This window comes from Juglans microcarpa x Juglans regia, chromosome 2D, assembly GCF_004785595.1.
Source record: "Juglans microcarpa x Juglans regia isolate MS1-56 chromosome 2D, Jm3101_v1.0, whole genome shotgun sequence".
NCBI lineage: Eukaryota > Viridiplantae > Streptophyta > Magnoliopsida > Fagales > Juglandaceae > Juglans > Juglans microcarpa x Juglans regia.
Window position 1 is genome coordinate 3,383,842 of NC_054596.1, and position 19,159 is coordinate 3,403,000.

Genomic DNA, 19,159 nt, shown 5'->3' on the forward strand with positions numbered 1-19,159 from the left:
TTGATCATAATTCGACATGTTAAGCTTATCGTGTCAAAATCTAAAAGCCTAACACGACCCATTAACATAAGAGGTTGTGTCGTGTCAATCTATTTTGACCGGCCCGTTAGTGAATACTATGAAATATGTTAACACAACCTGACCCATTTCAACCCATTCGACCTGGTTAAGTTTAACATAATTTTATATATATGTTAAAATCATAATATCTATAAAAAATATAAAATTAACTACAAATCTAAAATTACAATCAAAACAATAAAAGTATCAAAATTAAAATCTCAACAATTTTACTTTTAAGTATAAAAGTATAATTGTAACTTGAACTTTTTTAACAGATCATAACGGGTAAACCCGTTATCAACCGTTAAACAATTATGTCTTAATGAGTCAACCTGTTTTGATCCGAACCCATTAAGACTAAACCTAAACCCGTTATTATTGTATTGTGTTTGTATTTAATTAGTGGATCATGTCGCACGTTGCCATCCTTGATATTTATCGTTATTCATATATAAAGTATCTGCCTTTTTCACACTCAAACCTGCTCAACCCACACCTGCGGATAAGATTTTAGTATGTGTTGGTACCATTACCGCCAATTGGAAGAGGATTATTATTTTTTAGGCCCCGTTTGCTTTTGAAAAACATCTAATCTAATCTCATCTCATCTCATATAATCATTACAACTTTCTCAACTTCCAATACAAAATAAAATAAACAATTCAGTTTTTCCAAATCACAAAACAAAATTAATATTAAAAAATATATTTTAATAATATTTTATTCAACTTTTTAATTTTAATCTCAATTCACCTCATCTCCGAAAACAAACGAGCCTTAATGTTTTTGTTCAGTCTTTTTCTTGCCAAACTATTCACAGAAACCTTAACCCCAAACTTTGAGCCGCCAATCCCAGAACAGGTGGTTTAACAAGGAATGCAGTCATTAGACAGGTTGGATGGACGATTACAAAGGATGAGGCAGAATATAGAGAAGTCTTAAGAACCCAGCTGGGAAATAGTAGGAATTCGGTCCACCACTTTCCAGTATCTTTTAAGAGGCACAGATAATATGACATGAAACAGGAAGAATACCAAACAGAAACAAAAATCCGGGTGGCCAGAACTTCAAACCATAAATTTTCATTGAACACAGAACTTATTGCCAATGTAAAACTAGTTTGAAGCACTGGGACTTTTATTAAAATATAAATAAGATAGAAAGCTATTCCCCTCGTAAGTCTAACAATCAAACCTCAAAAAATTCTTCTTGCCTTGGGATTGATTTCCTGAATGACCATCTCATAGGGTCATGTTCGTTTATTTAAACCACAGCAGGTTCACGAAGCTTGACCTCGAGATTTTGTGCAACAGCATCAATAAATTCTTCCGTGTTCAAATAATACTCCTTCGATACCCTGCAGACAGCAATATCCTTTCAGTAATTAAGAATTATGGGTAGCGATCTACTCGTCAATATTCAGTTCTACAAAAATCTGACTTCCAAAACTAAACCGTTAATATAATTAGTAGATATCCACAGTTGTAGACGTGCCAAAAAATTAGTAGCAATCCAGATTTGAGAGATGTGCCAAAGTTCTGAAAGAAGTTAACTAATCATTCAGGCAACTCAAGTCCTTAAACCAAGTTTATTTATAACAAGTATTGCAAGACTCATTTCATTCCTCGTATTTATTTATACCTTCATTTTATAGTTATGTGAATTGTGAAATAGTGTTGTAGAATTGGTTCCAAAAACATAATTATGGGCATCGCATAATAGAGGGAACATACTTGGAGCCGTGGATCAAAATTGCAAGATCCTTAGTCATTTTTCCTGTCTCCACAGTCCCAACGCATGCAGCCTCCAACTTGTGAACAAAATCCTGCAACCTTTCATCTTTATCTAACTTGGCCCTAAGAAAAGGGAGAGAAAAGAATCCAATGGTAGAATCAATAGGGTAAAAATAAATATATAAAAAATAAAACCTAAAATTATCAAACTTTAAAGTGACACCTATCTATTTACATATATGACCAAGGCTCAATAATTTACAGGCTAACATAAATGCTTTGAACATATTTCGAAAGGGGGAGAAAGAAACAATAAACTCTATGCATATGTGAATATGATGAACCCAATATAATGGTGAAGAGCCTCAGTAAAGTCAGAACACGTGACAATGTTTTTATTTGGAAATGACATTGCTAGGATGGTATTTTTAGAGTGATAGATGTAACATCGATTTAGTTTAAACAGAAAACTGACCTATGTTCTAGTCCCCGTGTCCATGCAAATATTGAGGCAATGCTGTTTGTACTGGTTTCTTGCCCCTTCTGATGTAATCGAAAATGGCGAGTTACTGTCCCATGAGCTGCCTCAGCTTCTAGTGTCTTCCCGTCAGAGGATAACTGCACAAATTGTAGTTATTAAGATTTTGCATAATCCTAAGATCCGAATACAGGGAACATTAATAACAGCAATAGAAATCTCATACAAACCAGCACAGAAGCCATAAGGCCCAAGGAACCAAATCCTGCATCAAAGAAACACGTTCAGACAGTTTCACTAAATGCACTTCACTTGCAAACACTTTACGGGGTCATTCATATTAATAAAGAGGAGTCCATTTATATATTTTATCAAGATTTCGCATTGTACTCAAGAACTTCCTTAATACTCAGCGCATAAAGAAAACTATATCACGTATGATTGAGCAACAAAGTTTCTTGCTTTGTATCAGACTAGGGCCAGCTTTAGCATCTATCTTGGCTTCTCAATGTACACACCAGAAGAGTCGTATCACTAAGGGTGCACTTCTTGCCGGATATGAAAACTTTTATGAGCTTAGAAAAACTTTAAATTCTGCTCTCCTAGGATGGATGGTGCGCTGATGGTTGACTAATTGTGCAAACCCAACTTTTTCAATATCAAATCTTCATAAAATAAGGGAAAAAAGGCACAAGAAATATATAAATTCTAAAGGGCATTGCAAACACATGTTTGCATCAATACATATGAACAGACAAATCTCACAAAACCACTAGTATAATTTAAAAAAAAAAGAAACTCAATGGAAGTGTTCTTTTTCCAAATGTAAATGTTCTAATCCCTAGTTCGTAACCATTTAGTCATACTATTTCTTAACCAATCACCCATTTAAGAGAAGATACTTGAAAAATGAACTAGTAAACTTCATTATCATAAGTACATAATATGGCCATGGCCACAAGAAATGTCAAAAATATTTATGTAGTCAACCCTACAAAAGTCAGAATAAGCTCTTTAGTGCACCTTGAGCAAGTAAATCGCTCTGCACATCTCCATCGTAATTTTTGCAAGCCCAGATATATCCTCCTTCGCTTTTTAGTGCATAAGCAACCATATCATCTATCAACCGATGTTCATACCTTAAAGCAACATAGCCCTTCAGTAAACTATTTGAAAATATGCCGAGCATGGAAATAGAACATCATACTTTACAGTGGACAAAAACAAACCATATTGAATTCTCTTCAAACTTTTGCTTCCATTTCTTCTCGTATACCTCCTGGAATATGTCCTTAAACCTGCAATAGTTCTAAAACTGTGAACATTGCGGTATGCAGATAATCATTAAAGGTTGAAAGAATATGCTAGTGAATGTCCAAGGTTCAGATGAATTTAGGGAAAGAAGCACAGCTAATGGAACAGATAATGCAACAACTACCTGCCATCGTATTTCTTCAGAATGGTATTTTTGGTGCTCAAGTAAAGAGGCCACTTCTTTGCATATGCCAGTAACATGGCCGACTCGGCAAAAGCTCGAATAGACTGACAATTCACACAATTTTGTCAAAAATGCATAATCCACATACTGAAATGCATATTAAAGAATTGAAATATGATTAGACAAACCTCGTCAATATTATACATAGCAAGTGCTACTCCCGGTCCTTTAAAATTAAAAACGTCAAGCTCCACTGGTGTGCTCCCATCTTCAGGGACTGAGGACAAAACGGACAGATAAGGGGACAACAAAAGCTTTTCGGCTCATATATGAACAGAAAAGTAAAATTAGCATACCAAAAACCATTTTAAGCTTTCCTGGCCCTTCAATGACTGTATCCGTGGCACGATACTGATCGCCATACGCATGCCTACCAATACATATGGGTTTCTTCCAACCTGTAAATTGAAAATAAGCGCTGAACAGCCTTTGATTTTTTTTTATTTAATCTCGCATTCAATATTATGAAAGACAGAACTTTACCGGGAACAATTCTGGGAATGTTACGGCATAGGATGGGTTCACGAAAAACAGTACCTATAGAAGTCAGCAACCCTTCAGTACCTCACTTCAACACATCTCTTTTAAATCCACCCCCTACCCCCCCCCCCCCCCCCCCCCAAAAAAAAAAAAAAAAAAAGAAGTGCAAAAAAGTGTAAGGGGAAAAAAGAAAGAAATATAAACAGTAAAGAAAACATGAGAAAAATTTTGCATGTGCATATGTTGATTATTTGTAACAACTAACATGTATCTTTCAGGTGTCTAGGTTGAAAGCATTCAAACAAATAACCTGTACCATTCATGATAGGTCACTTAAAGCTGGGACAACTGCTAGTTTTGGCAATTCCATCTATTTGGCAACATCAACATTCCACTATCACTAACCGAATGTTACCTCTTTTTTTGGGACAGTTGATTGTGCTAAGAACATCAGAGAAACTTCATATGGAACCCTAGTAACTAGAATTAGAATTACAGTTTATTAATTTAATTTAAAAGATAGCAGCTACTTCTAATAAATTAAAAAAAAAAAAACTTTGTATGTAATGAAGACAGCTTTTTCGATAAGTCGGTATGTAACTAGGACAGCATTAGCCTATACTTAATCAAGACCAGATTTTCCCATTGAAGGAAACATTGTCACAACAAACATCTCATGTAAGTCAAGAATGCCAAACTATCTGATACCAGAGAGAGAGAGAGAGAGAGAACCCAATTTATTTGATAAATGACTAAATAACAGAACCAAATGCATTTATACCCTTTCTTTCTATGAGGGAAAATACAATTTATCAAACACACACCATTTAAGATGTTTCGAATTGTGCCATTGGGACTCCTCCACATAGCCTTCAGCCCAAATTCTTTGACTCTGGTCTCATCTGCAAAATATTGCATTGCAAAATGCTAATAATTCTCTGTGACTCAAAACAAAATCATAACCCATGTTTAAGCAGCAAGAGCACCACCAATTTCTTATGTACTTGATAACCATAATCATTATATGGACCAGCAAGGTCAATATGTCTATAAAACACGGACCAGCAAGGTCAACATGTCTATAAAACAACATTTCCTGGTGAAAATAATGGATGATGGAGAAAATGAGGAATAACTAACCAGGAGTAATTGTAGCACACTTTACTGCAACATTGTACCTGCAGTACGTATATGGTTAAAATGAAATACAGAAAAAATGTCTCAGATATTGTTAAGACTTTAGACGTCAAGGTGAACTGAGAAACAGTAAATTCAAATAAAGTGTACACATTTGCATTTTGATTTGCTTTAGTTTTGTGCATTGAGAAAAGCATTCCATGAACGTTTAAAGAATTCAAAAAGAGCAGCTAGTATAAACATGTTACTTAAAGTTTTTTTCCCACCACCATGAAAATTTATCTATGCCAATTTCAATACACGTACTTTAATTAAGATGCAACAACATTCTGTAACCCCAGCTTTCAGAAAACCTGATCTTTAAGCTCGCCCGTCATCCACCCTTGATCACTATGGTTTCAACCAGCAAACGGCTAAACCAAAATTAAAGTGGCATATTCCTTTACATGACTTCTTCTGGTCACAAGAACCATATATGATTATAATTCAGTAACCAGGTGAACTAAACAGACATTCTGATCAGTTACCCACCTATGACCACTTTCACATGGCATTTGCCTCCTATTCTTAAAGCCTTTTATTTATCCCCAATTATTTATCCCCATATTCTTGTATCACCCAATGAATTTGTTATAATTCTGTTTGGTGAACACAATCAGCTTATAATGCCCTCTCCTTTTCATATTATGAAAAACAGATAAAAGAAAAGGAAAAAAAAAAGAGGTATAAAATCCAACTCACTTTACCACAACACACGCATTTTAACATATTTCCGGCCCAATCACTTACTTAAGGGCCGCTTCGGCACTTTCTATAGTAACTCTGTCATCCGTTGCATCGCGGTTCAAAATTCCCAAATCAAAGTACTTTATATCCAAATCCAAATATGGAAATAAAAGCTGCAATAGATTTTTAATGAGTTATAAGCTGCAACAGAAAACCAGAATTTCCCAAAAAACCAAATCAAGATGCATCTACAATTCCATTCGAAAAAAGGAAATCAGTCAAAAGGAAAATTCATACTTTGTCTTTTATCGTTCTCCACATGATCCTTGCCATTTCATCGCCTAATAGCACAGAAGATATAACAAAATCATGCACAATATTAAAAACTGCTTCAGAAGGAGACACGTTACGAAACAACAAATGTTCCATTTGGTTGCGGAAAACACTATTGAAAAAGAAACAAGGAATCCAAGACAATCAAATAGTACTGGGCATTTATCAAACAAGGGCATTCACAATCGAAGATCGGTCCAGCCATTTATATATTCCGCGCGTTCCAGATACTAGAATGTATTGGATTGAGTTTCTCATTTTCGCGAGCAAAAAGAAGTAAGATGTGATTTCATATTATTCAAAAACTTCGTTTCGCTTTCATTTTCCTCTATGTTTTTCACGACCAAAACAGAGCACCCGCTGAACAAGTAAACAACATGGGTTTAAATGAACTTACCGTCCATTTCCACAATAGGATTCTGCACCCGAATTCTATCAAATCCAGCCGAAGAAGAGTAGCACCGCAGCGAGGCATGAGCGCAGCGAGAAGAAGAAAAGGGAGAACAAGCGAACGAAACACTGTTCCCACGTAGAAGTCCATCGAAGAGTCTCGCACTACTCGAATAGAGTTGCGATTGCAGTCTAGGGTTTCTCGGGCCATAGACGCCGACACCGACGATGACGACGAGGTTAAAATTTTAGCGCTGGACATGGCGCTCAAACGGTATGGCGTCGCTCTCAGGCTAAGCATTCGGGGATTTTAGTTTTAGGGGGACCGTTTTATATACGCGAGAGCGAGAGGGACGCGTTGCTCGGGCTTCAAGAGTTTAGGCTTCGGCTGTTTGTCAGCCCAAAAAGTGAATGGCGCTACTGTAGTGCGGTGGAGACAATATCTGAGCTAATGTAATGAAATCGAAAAACAGAGTAAAAAATATATATAATTGAAACAAATAGAATGAGTATAATGAAGGGAAAGAATGCAATGAAACGAGTGTCAGCGATCATGTGATCTCATGTGATCGTGGTAAGTGGAAAATTAATAGACTAGTACTATAAATACGTACCATTTTATATATAATATTATAATGCCATTCATATTGTATTAGTTTTTTAAATTTAAATTTTATAATTTTAATCATTTTCAGTAGTTACACGTCAAATTTTAGTTGATGTAGTCATACGGGATGGTGCACAAAAAATTTTTTTGCATCATTCAAGTGAACAATATAATAAATTGAGAAATTATTTGTCATGGATCGATGATCCACATCGTCTAGCAAATACAAGATGATCATATCATGCGAAGCATCCGACATGCTTCTACTTTCAAAAGGCAAGCTATGCACATCTAATTTTCATGATTCATATACAACTACGTGTACGAAATAGAAAAGTACGTACATGAGAATAAACTCAAGACAGTTGTCTTCAATGTCGTTGATGGTTAATTTGCAGTACGAGTATATTGGTGCTGATCATTTGGCATCATGCACGAAGAAGAAAAAGAGTTAATTTGCAGTACTAGTAACGGAAATACTTAATTACAAATTGTTTAAAGCTTATGTATCAATTTTATAAAAATTAAAAACTTGAACCTCATTTTAGAAAAATATAAAAACTCAGATCCTAATTCCTAATTTTGAAATTATGCCACTTATATTAAATAAATTCTTTATCATCCTTTGTCGATAAGCTTAATAGGTCTGTGGAATTTACAAGTCCCAGCTCTGTATCCTTTGTAAAATTATCCGTAAGTTTCAGGTTAACAGTGGGCCGGCCCACCGCTACAAACGAGTATCACTGCCTATAGTAGCTAAAAGCCTTAAAACCCTAGGTCCTCAACCCCGCCTTTTTTTTCTTAAAAAAAAAAAAAAAAAAAACTCTTAAACCCTAAACCCTGCTCTGCTGTCTGGTCTCTGCTGTCTGCTATCGTCCATCATTTTCAATAGGCATGGCGTCCAAGATGAATAGAGCCAACCCGCTTCTCGCCAACCTTCCACACTTCCTCACATGGCGACCCCTCGGCTTCCGCACCATTTGCATGGGCCGCCTCGGCTTTGCCACTCAGTCTCAGCTGGACCCAGACCCCCCCACGCCAGTCGCGGGCACGAAGGTTCTGGACATCGCTAAAGAGGAGTTCGAGATTGGATCACGCTTGATAACTCTAGAGACGGGAAAGATCGCTCGCTTCGCTAATGGTGCCGTGATTTTGGGCATGGACGAGACCAAAGTCTTATCGACTGTCGCCGCGGCCAAAGGGGACGCTGTTCGTGATTTCTTGCCCCTCACTGTACGTGTGTCTTGATCAATTTTTAGCTTTTAACTTACTTGTATATTTTGATTTTGATTTTGATTTTGATAAATGCACAATTAGATGCGTGATGTTTTTGCGTTTCTTATTAGTATTACGTCTTGCTTTTGCATTTTCTCTACTCCGAAATTTTAGATGTAAATGCGAGTCAGTTTCTTTCTTTTTTGGGTGGGCTGATAGAAATAAATGGAGGTCGCTTGTATGTGTATATTTAAATTGAAATCATGGGCATTCAGGTTTTTGTCTAAACCGCTCCCGTATTTGTTGGGTTGCAGTGGAGAATTATTTTCTCTCAAGTTTTAGTACAATATACTTCTTAGAGGGCCCAAGCGAAGTGTTATTATAGAACACAGAATAGGGATATAGGATTTCTGAGGTGAACTATGTTGTATGTGAAAACAGATTCTCAGAATAGAGTTTATAATTAGCACATCCTAAAATATGACATTAGATAGAATGCAAATTAGGAGAAAATATAAGATCAATGAAGACTAACTACACCAGTAATGTGAGAAAAGGCCTTACTGCAAGGATTTTTTTTATTGGCACCAGATGTCCAGGAACAGCGTCTTGACTAATTTCGGGGTGCTCAGGCCCTTGGCAAGAAGTTTCCTACAAGTGCACCTTGGGTAATTCAAGAGGAAAATCTCCCAGTATAATGGCCCCTAAAGATTGTTTGCACCCAAGAAGATTTGAACCTTAGACCTGGGCGGGCATACCCCCAAGCCCAAGGCCTTTACCACTTGAGCCAACCCCTAGGATTTTTGCTCATGCTTTGATCTTGGTAAAGGAATTGACTACTGCTGTGGTGATGTTTGTGTTGTTGGAAAGAGCAATCTAAGGCCTTTGCTACCTTATTTATCTTTCTGATGATAGAGTCATGCTTATAAAAATTCTGAGCTGCACCAATGTCTGCCATTTGACGTATCTAGAATCACTTTCTAAGATGTGCTCCCATATCTTTGTGGGTGTGCATGTCCACTATGTCAATCACTTTGTGGTTCTTAATGGATTTTGTTCTAATAAGGTTGATTATCAAGAAAAGCAATTTGCCCAAGGTGTTATCCCAAACACGTTCATGCGGAGGGAGGGTGCTCCAAAAGAACGTGAACTTTTATGTGGCCGTCTTATTGATCGACCCATACGACCACTATTTCCTTCTGGATTCTACCATGAGGTGCAGGTATGTTGTTACTGTTTTTGGCTGGTTTTTTTCTTTCTCTTTTTTGACTCTACCATTAATATTACTTATCAAATACTTTATATCCAGTAATATTTCCTGATTCATAGGTAATGGCAAGTGTGCTTTCTTCTGATGGAAAACAAGATCCAGATGTAATGGCAGCTAATGCGACATCTGCTGCTCTTATGTTATCAGATATACCTTGGGGTGGCCCCATTGGTATGATACGAATAGGGAGGATTTCTGGGAAATTTATTATTAACCCAACCATGGATGAGGTAAGGCTCAACCCCAGATCATAATCATAATTGTATATGATGGATTCCTGTACAGTGAGATGCTCTTCCATTTGAGCTTCTTGCTGTTGTTGGGAAATCTTTTGCAATATATTTTTCTAAATCCATGTTCATGGAAGTCAATTTCCCATAGTAAATGATTCTTATTTGTAATTTTTTATATTAAAAATAGTCTACATTTGTCTTGGTCTATTGAAGAAGAATATAATGGAACAACACAAAAATATATATTATCTTTCCTGGCAGGTAAATTATTAACATAAATAAAAAATTAGATTTTGTTGCTGCATTCTCTTTAGATAAGTATTTTCTTATTTTTTGTATCTATGGTTTAATGCAGCTTAGCTTAAGTGATCTTAATTTAGTATATGCCTGTACAAAGGACAAAACCTTAATGATTGATGTGCAAGCTCGTGAGATCTCAGAGAAAGATCTAGATGCTGGGTTAAGGCTGGCTCATCCCGAGGTTAGTCATGAAACTTGTAGAAATGATCCACCATATTGCTCTTTTTTTGGTCTGGTTCTACTTATATGATTGAATTTGAACATTCAGGCGGTGAAATATCTTGAACCCCAAATCAGACTGGCTGCTAAAGCTGGTAAGTGTAAGAAAGAATATAAACTGTCTATGATTTCAGATAGAACGTTGGAGAAAGTTAGAAACTTGGCAGAAGCGCCTATAGAGGCTGTTTTTACTGATCCCTCATATGGCAAGGTACATACTATCTGTGCTTATGGTTACAAGTATTTGACTCTGGGAACTGTTTTGAACCTCTCTATCTCTCTCTACATATACACGACACATATTGTTGAAGATATTTTTTTTAAAATAATATGATGTTATGTTTTAAATTCAGTTTGAACGTGGTGAGGCTTTAGATAAGATTACGCAAGATGTAAGGAGAGCACTTGAAGAAGAATTTGATGAAGAAAGCTTGAAAGTCTTACCCAAGGCAGTAGACACAGTGAGGAAAAAGGTATCCATGAACTATAAACTTATACAGGGACAAGCTTATATAGAGATCCTGTATTTTAAGATCCCTTGTATGTTCTGAGTTCTTCAAGAACTTTATCACATTCATGTCTCTTTAACCACTCATTGCTAGATACATCTGACTTTCCTTTTTCTTTCTTGGAAAGTTTCTGAAATAGCTTCAACTGAATGAATTGTATCGAAGAACACATTATTCTCTTTTCCTATACTCAAACTTTCGATTATAAAGCTCAGTATTAATGTGATTTTGGTGTTGATATTGATCATTGCCTTGGAAACCCTTGAACCATGAATACCTTTTTTTTTTAATAAAGGAAACCTTGAATTGTGAATTGGGTTGAGAGTTCTGGACCATATATGCACTATCTATGATATGATATTGAGAAACGGCTGTTGGAGAATTTTTATTGGTGAGGATTCCACATGGAGTAGGCTAATGGATTCCTTACTAGTTACTGTAGATCTCTCTTTTTCTTTTTAATTTTTTTATTAGTAAATAGATAATGATGCACCAGCCAGGAATTGTACCCAGATTACTAGGTTCTATGATCTCTAGGGCTTCAATTATTTAGTTATATGTCTCTACTATGTTAATTTTTATCCCAATCTTACATCTTTGAAGGCTGGTAATTCTATATGTTGTATAAATATATCAGGTTGTACGCAGAAGGATTATAAATGAAGGATTTAGAGTTGATGGGAGACGTCTAGATGAAGTGAGACCTTTGTATTGCGAGGCTGGTAGTCTTCCTATATTGCATGGATCATCAATTTTTTCTCGTGGAGATACTCAGGTGAGGATAAATGTTTCCTTTATGCTTTGATGAGTTAAGAATCACATGGTTGATTTTTTAAATTAAAACAAAAAGCAAAATGAATTTTGTTAAGTTTGAGTATTTATGTAAATGTTACATATAGGTTCTCTGTACTGTAACACTTGGAGCGCCTGGAGATGCTCAACGCTTGGAGTCCATTGTTGGTCCCCCAACAAAGCGCTTCATGCTTCACTATAGTTTTCCGCCATTCTCAATAAACGAAGTCGGAAAACGAGTTGGCCTGAACAGGCGTGAAGTTGGGCATGGTAAAATAATTTATACTTTCTGTCGTTCGACGTCAAAAAAATAAAATTAAAATTGAACTGATGAAATTGGTTTGTTTATTTATCTTCTGCGGATGCTCCACTTTGTTGCCTAAGTTCATTCTTGCTTGTTTAGCTGTTTCTATCTCAATCTTTTGTTTTAATGTAGTTTATTAGGATTCCGGCACTTTTGCGTATTCCTGGTTCTGTTGATTTACACATGATATGCATGTCTTCAGAAGCAAGAGAGTAGAATTGCAGCATTAAATAGACTAGAATATATCAATGTATACTGCCTAGTTGAATGCATTTTGTATGAACTAATGATTGTGAAATCAGCAAGCACTGTATCAAGTCAATTGAACATTGGTGAATGGGAACCAAGCACATAAATGGAGGTGGAGTGAACCAAGAGTGTTGTATGGGTTCACTCAAGAGCAGTGTGTACTCTAAGGTCTGTAAACTAGACTACTTATGCCCTATAGTTGAGTCAAGTCCCTGTCCAACCCTCTTAATAGGTGAAGTATTTTTAACTGACCTGCTTGAAGCCAAAACTCTAGTTTTTTATCATTAGGTGCACACAGAAAGTCACAGGCTAAAGTTCGCTGGTTCCTCGGAGATTGAAAGGTGTTCTATTCTTGAACTCTTACCGCAATCTTAAGAAAGGCAGGCATTCAAGTAATAACGGATGACTTAGTAAGAGAAGATTGAAGGCTGCTTGAAACTTCTTAACTGCTAATGGTGCCAGCCAATATTTGCTTTTGGAGGAGCACATTTTATCAAATTTCATAAGCCTGCTAATGCAAAATTTTCCTATCCATCCAATGCCTTATTGTAGCATCTATTGTTACATCAGAGAATTATAAATTAAAATTTGGATATTTGGTTTTCTGACCAAGATTTCCGAGGGAAATTCGCAATATCTTTCAGCAACTAAAAAATGTCTACATTCTTGACAGAAATGAGAAATGAATAAATTAGAAGTTTTTCCTTTCGTTTTTTTTTTTTTTTGGGGGGGGGGGGAGTTGAGAGGTTAAGCAGATTAAGAGAGAAGTTTAATATAAAGCAACTTCTGGCATTTCTTGTAGGAACTCTTGCTGAGAAAGCTCTGCTTGCCGTGTTACCTCCTGAAGATGACTTTCCCTATACAGTCCGTGTCAACTCAGAGGTCATGGCCTCAGATGGTTCAACCTCGATGGCGACTGTTTGTGGAGGTATGCTTTTCCGCTTATAACTGAAGTATCTCTTGTCGTTCCATTTGTTACTCCTACCTTTTTATTAGTTGCTTGGAAACTGGGGAGTTCATAGGTCGCATTTATTCTTCAAAATCAACCCCAATAGAATGGCTTGAATTTATATCATGAATATATATGCTGCATGATATACATTTACCTCTTTTGTAGGCAGTATGGCGTTGATGGATGCTGGCATTCCATTACGTGAACATGTAGCTGGTATTTCAGTGGGTCTTGTTAGTGAAGTTGATCTATCGACTGGAACAATTAAGGATTATCGTATATTGACTGATATTTTGGTGAGATGTCTTGTCTTCTGCGTTATTGCCTCGTGTGTGGTCGTCCTCTGTGGGAAAGTCTTTTTGGTTTTGCTGTTTCTTAATCGAAATGCTGAAGACTTCCAATAGCCAATCGAGTTATATGGTTATATTTAGTCTTCTAGTCTTTTCAATTTAATGCTTATGTCTATATTTCCTTTAATGGAATCAGCAGTTTTATTTTCTTTGGTGGCCTTTGAATTGGCCCATTGGTTTCTAGTTTTTGCTTGAGCTTTTAAAAACCACACCAATATGTATGTGTTTCTACAAACAAAAGTAGGTATCTCTACTAATTAACATGGCCTATTGCTAAGTTGCATTTGGAGTTTATATATTGGATTTCTATAGGGCCTCGAAGATCATCTTGGAGACATGGACTTCAAAATTGCTGGCACACGAAAAGGAATTACATCAATTCAGTTAGATATAAAACCTGCTGGAATTCCTTTAGATATCATTTGTGAGTGTTTAGAGCCTGCACTTAAAGGTCGTCTTCAAATCCTTGACCGTATGGATCAAGAGATCAAAGTACCGCGTACTCAGGATGATAGGAATTCTCCTCGATTAGGTTGAGTTTCCCCTTTAATTTGCTCTTGGGTTTCGGTTTATATCTAGTACAAATTACTATGGTGAAAGTTAATTTGTGCTTGATAATTTATTACCATGATGCAGCCACCTTGAAATTCAGCAATGATGCCCTACGTCGCTTGATTGGGCCTCTAGGAGTTTTAAAGAGAAAGATGGAAGAGGAAACAGGTTGGGTTCCTCCTACTTGAGCATATTTAAGTATTGTCACTAATTTCTTAGCTGATCTCTTGAATGCCTAGGATATTTCCATCTTGGGGTTCTTGATAATAATGACCATTACCTTCTTGTGTTTGGTTCATCACACATCTCTATATGGTTTTATGGTAATTTTTTTTGTTCATTCTATTGATTTTTCATAAAACAATGTGCACATGGTGAATGGCTTTCTCAATTAGGATTTGACTCGGCTTTCCCCATTATGGTCATATTAGTATAGTTTGAAATTGCTTGATATTTCAAATATACTCATTATATATTTAAGTCGTAACTTCGGTTGTTATGCCATCCTACATAAAGATCTCTTTTATGCTACGTTATTGAGATAATGTCAATCAATTCATGGCTGTATTTAGTCATTGGTTCTGCCGTAATCATGTTGCGTACTTCTGTAATACAGGTGCACGAATCTCTGTAAGTGATGGATCACTTACCATAGTTGCTAAGAATCATGCTGTCATGGAAAAAGTACTAGAAAAGGTAAATATTGCCTTCAATTGAGCTATTATATTCAAGTTTTATATGTTGCAAATGGGGGTTTTTATTTGAGTAGTTTGTGTTTTTCTAAATGGTTCCAAGTTGTATTTATATGAGGGTTAGTACCTCTAATATGACATGAAATTATGCTTCAAAACTTTACAATGCTTCTTCCTGAGGAAGAATAAAACTGCACTAAAGAAAACTGTTTTGGGTGGGCCATGTGAAAATGACTGGCATAATAAAAGTTTTTCCCATCTAGCTTATGATTTATCTTCTGCTCTGAAGGTTGATTTTATTGTTGGGCGTGAGATTGAAATCGGAGGGATCTATAAAGGTATTGTATCTTCAGTAAAAGAATATGGTGCATTTGTGGAGTTTAATGGTGGTCAGCAAGGCCTTCTGCACATTTCTGAGTTGTCACATGAACCGGTATGTAAAAGGGTTGGAGTAGTTAGAGTGTTTTTATTTTAATTTGTTTGTGATCTTAGTTTTTTAATCCAGTGAATTTCTGCTTTTATTATAATTGGTATGGCATTCAGCACATGAAGCGGTAAGAAAAATACTACTCTTAGAAAAATGCTATATCTACTGGAGTATAAGTGGTAGTTTGAATTTATTAGTTTTTGTTAAATAAAATTGAAGGAAAAGTGAACTACATTTTCAAAGTGGATTCTCAAATCAAATACAGATCAGTTTGCAAGTCACTTAGCTGGCTGTCTTTCGAAGGAAAAGTTTTGGGAGAAGTAAGGTTATGATGTTAGGCCGTTTTACGCTTAGAATATTAGAAAAGGGAGGAGGGGAGGGGTGATGATAATAACAGACCATTCTGCGGATAATTTAGTAGAAGATGATCAGTTGAAAAGGAAGAAAAAAGGGGGAAAAGGAACTAATGCCTTCAATTCACTTGAACACTCTTTAATCTATCAATCAAAGTCTTGTTAATAACTTAATCTTTGAATGGTACGACCACACACCACACGTATTTTTATTTTATTTTTTATTTTTTTATTTTTTTCTAAAAAAAAATTAGTTTTATTATTCCTAAATTAATTGAGTTCTTATATTCATCACCCATACACCACACATTTGATAAGAGAAAAAAAAAATAAAAAATAAAAAAATTATGTGTAGTGTGTGCTGTGAGGATGAAGAGTAGATTTTTTTTTTTTAAAATATCTATGTTACAGTCTTGTGAACCTTTCCTTTACAGGATAAAAAATCCCAATCTAGAAATCATATAATTTTGGGAAGTTTGGTTACAAAAACTAAGCAGCACTCTTGGAAACTTGAAAACATGCTATATTTTTAATGAACTAGAGTCTACATGACTAACTTATGTTGGCTCCTAATTCTAATTAGGTGTTTATCCTGTTTACAACCTGTGTAATTGAGCTATGCCTATTGGTATTATCAATAAAAATATGGTTACCTATAAAAAAAAACAGCACTATCATAGCCTTCATACATATGAAACAGGGAAAGAAATTTTTGGATGATGGATATGATTCTGTCATGCATTGTGGCCATAGATTCACGATGTTGATCAAGTAGAGATGCCTTTGGAATAAGTGCAGCTGAACCACCTAAGGGTCTAATATCAAAAGGTGGCAAGACTAGGAATGATACAAGCATGTTGGATGCCGTTAAATGAGAAGTGAGGCTTACCTGTACTGAGGACCAGATATGATAGTGTAAGTTGCCATTGGTCCTTAGACCTAATAGCATCTCCTCTACCATAAACAATGGATCAATGGTAATGTCACGGAGTCAATCCTTGTGAGCTGTCTTTTCTTTAGGTAAGGTTTCATATGGAATAAAAGACTAAAGATGTCCAATTTTTTGTTTTTAAAAGACAACCGGGTAGAAGTTCTAATACTGTTCACGTCCAAGGTGCTATGAGGACTGGGTGAGGACAAAATGAGTTTTGGTCAACGCTCAGAATAATGGGAAGGACATTCTTTGCTTTAATGGAAGCCTCTAATAGAATAAGATGGTAGAAAAAAGGATTTGTATAATCCTTGTTGCTGGGATATGGGCCATAATGCATTTCAGATTTGGCTAGGGTTTATTTGATATTTTTTCAGGTTAAACTCAATTGGTATTTCATATGCTTTTCTTCATTAATTTTTCATCCTTCATTTGATCGATCAGGTATCTCGGGTTTCAGATGTGGTATCTGTTGGCCAGCAACTTTCTTTGATGTGCATCGGTCAGGATGTTCGTGGCAACATTAAATTATCCCTTAAAGCAACTTTACCTAGACCTGGATCCGACACAAATAATGTGGTTGAAGAATCTGTTCCACCAGTGAAAGAAGAACCCAATATTTGGGCATCAGTTGGGGAAGTCTCTGATGAACAAGAAAAGCTGAGCTCCCTGTCAGAGGACTACAAAATGAGGGAGGTTAACCCCTCTAGTTTAGTACCACCAGTTCTAATTCGAAGTGCTGCAGAGTGTGACGAGGAGGAAAAATCTGCTGCTTCAAGTCAGAATGCCAAGAGTACCACTAGTCCTGGTGGTGCTCCAAAACCAAGTCGTTCTGACTGTGGTGTCTTTCCAGTGCAGAATATTAAGAAGTCAAAACGTGTCTTGCAAAAGGAAGGAGAGAAAGAATCCAATTCTATCCTCAGAAGTGAGGATGGAGATGCTGATAAGGAGGATGAATTTGAGGCTTCTACAAGCGTGAAAAATCTGAAGATTGGAACAAAATTAATTGCTAAGGTTTATCAAATTCGTGCACGTGGGTTGGTCCTTGATTTGGGTGGAGGACTTCGTGCAATGTATCGGTTTGAGGTATGTGTTATCTTGTTTCTATGTTTTCATCATACATAGCCTTATCAGTTTTTCATTTCTTATCTTTTGTTTTCAGCCTCAAATATATCTCAAAGATGATGCCTAACAACTAGCCAATAGGAAGCCTGACAACCAAGAGATGCATTTTTTCCCTTACGATTGAGTCTATGAAAATTGATTTCTTCTCTGCAATTGATGCATTTTTTAATAACTGCTTTGTTTTGCCATGCAGACTAATGAAAAGAGAGACTTTGTGGTAGATGAGGAGATACGAGTTGAGTGTTCAAGCTTTTCTAGTAAAGGAATCCCAGTAGTCTCGTTGGTGGATGATCAATAATATTGTATCGACAATTCTTTTATGAGATTGGAGCTGCAAGATGATTTATCTTTTAAGAAATTCTTGCAGAAGCTGGAAATGTAAAGAAATTGGCCAAAATTTTACTGGATAGGAAAGTGCAAGTGAAATGACCTTGTATATGTTCACATAATCTGCTGGGGAAGGGATCGAGCAAGAGTTTGTGACCTGCATGATCCGTGAGAATATCATGAGTGCTGGCGCTCGGCTCAAGATCAGTTCTACATTAAGCTTTCTCCAACTTCTGAATGCAGATAAGAAGTTGGTTTTAGAAATGCAGAGCACATGATTAGACACCCTGACTTGGGATGGATCTCTTAGTTCAGCAGCTGTCCCAGTTGCTTCGCTCCTACTGCCATCAACAACTCCTTTCATAATTGTTTCTGGGGGACTTGAAAATGTTGTTGAAGTCGAACTCCTCTCGCCAATTCGATAAGTTATTGACTAATAAACTATTCTCATTATATCAGATATTACATGACAAAGCAGAAAAGCTTCGCAGCCTTGCAAGTTCTTCAGTTTGTTCTACACCTTTTCTGATCTCTGTACTTCCATTCTGATCCCAAAAGAAACTCCATCCGTTACCTTCCAAAGAACTATGTTTTGCACCCATTCCTCCAGCATGGCAAGCATCCAACTAAGGACCTGTCTATTATTCACTTTTTTTGGTCATAAATGTCAATCAATTTCATTTTATACTGTGGAATGTTAATGCAACTTTTGTATTTGATTTCGGATTTGGGAATTCTCTTAAAAGCCAATTAAAATTTACTCTTATATTAGTAGGTTCTAAATAGAGCTAGTAATCATAATGGGTGATATTTCCTTCACTTTTTGGGTTACGTTGCAGATATTGGGCAGTGATTATTGATCAAGTTTTGAGTTGAATGCGCACACCCTCACTTAGAAAGCGGAGCACTTTAAA

The 19,159-nt window shown here is 36.3% G+C and overlaps 1 protein-coding gene and 1 pseudogene across 1 annotated transcript; one reads left to right on the top strand and one right to left on the bottom strand.

Moving 5' to 3' along the window:
* Window positions 1-1,119: 1,119 nt before the first annotated feature.
* LOC121249192 lies at window positions 1,120-7,295 on the bottom strand (annotated as a pseudogene).
* A 942-nt stretch (window positions 7,296-8,237) lies between these two features.
* On the top strand, window positions 8,238-19,011 carry LOC121249191 (polyribonucleotide nucleotidyltransferase 2, mitochondrial). The gene is made up of 16 exons (XM_041147911.1): window positions 8,238-8,678; window positions 9,727-9,882; window positions 9,990-10,160; window positions 10,519-10,644; window positions 10,732-10,893; window positions 11,036-11,155; window positions 11,829-11,966; window positions 12,091-12,253; window positions 13,339-13,464; window positions 13,654-13,784; window positions 14,151-14,370; window positions 14,475-14,558; window positions 15,007-15,086; window positions 15,372-15,515; window positions 17,238-17,879; window positions 18,112-19,011. The coding sequence occupies exons 1-16, from the start codon at window positions 8,340-8,342 to the stop codon at window positions 18,214-18,216; spliced, it is 2,907 nt and encodes a 968-aa protein (XP_041003845.1). The 5' UTR covers window positions 8,238-8,339; the 3' UTR covers window positions 18,217-19,011.
* Window positions 19,012-19,159: the final 148 nt, after the last annotated feature.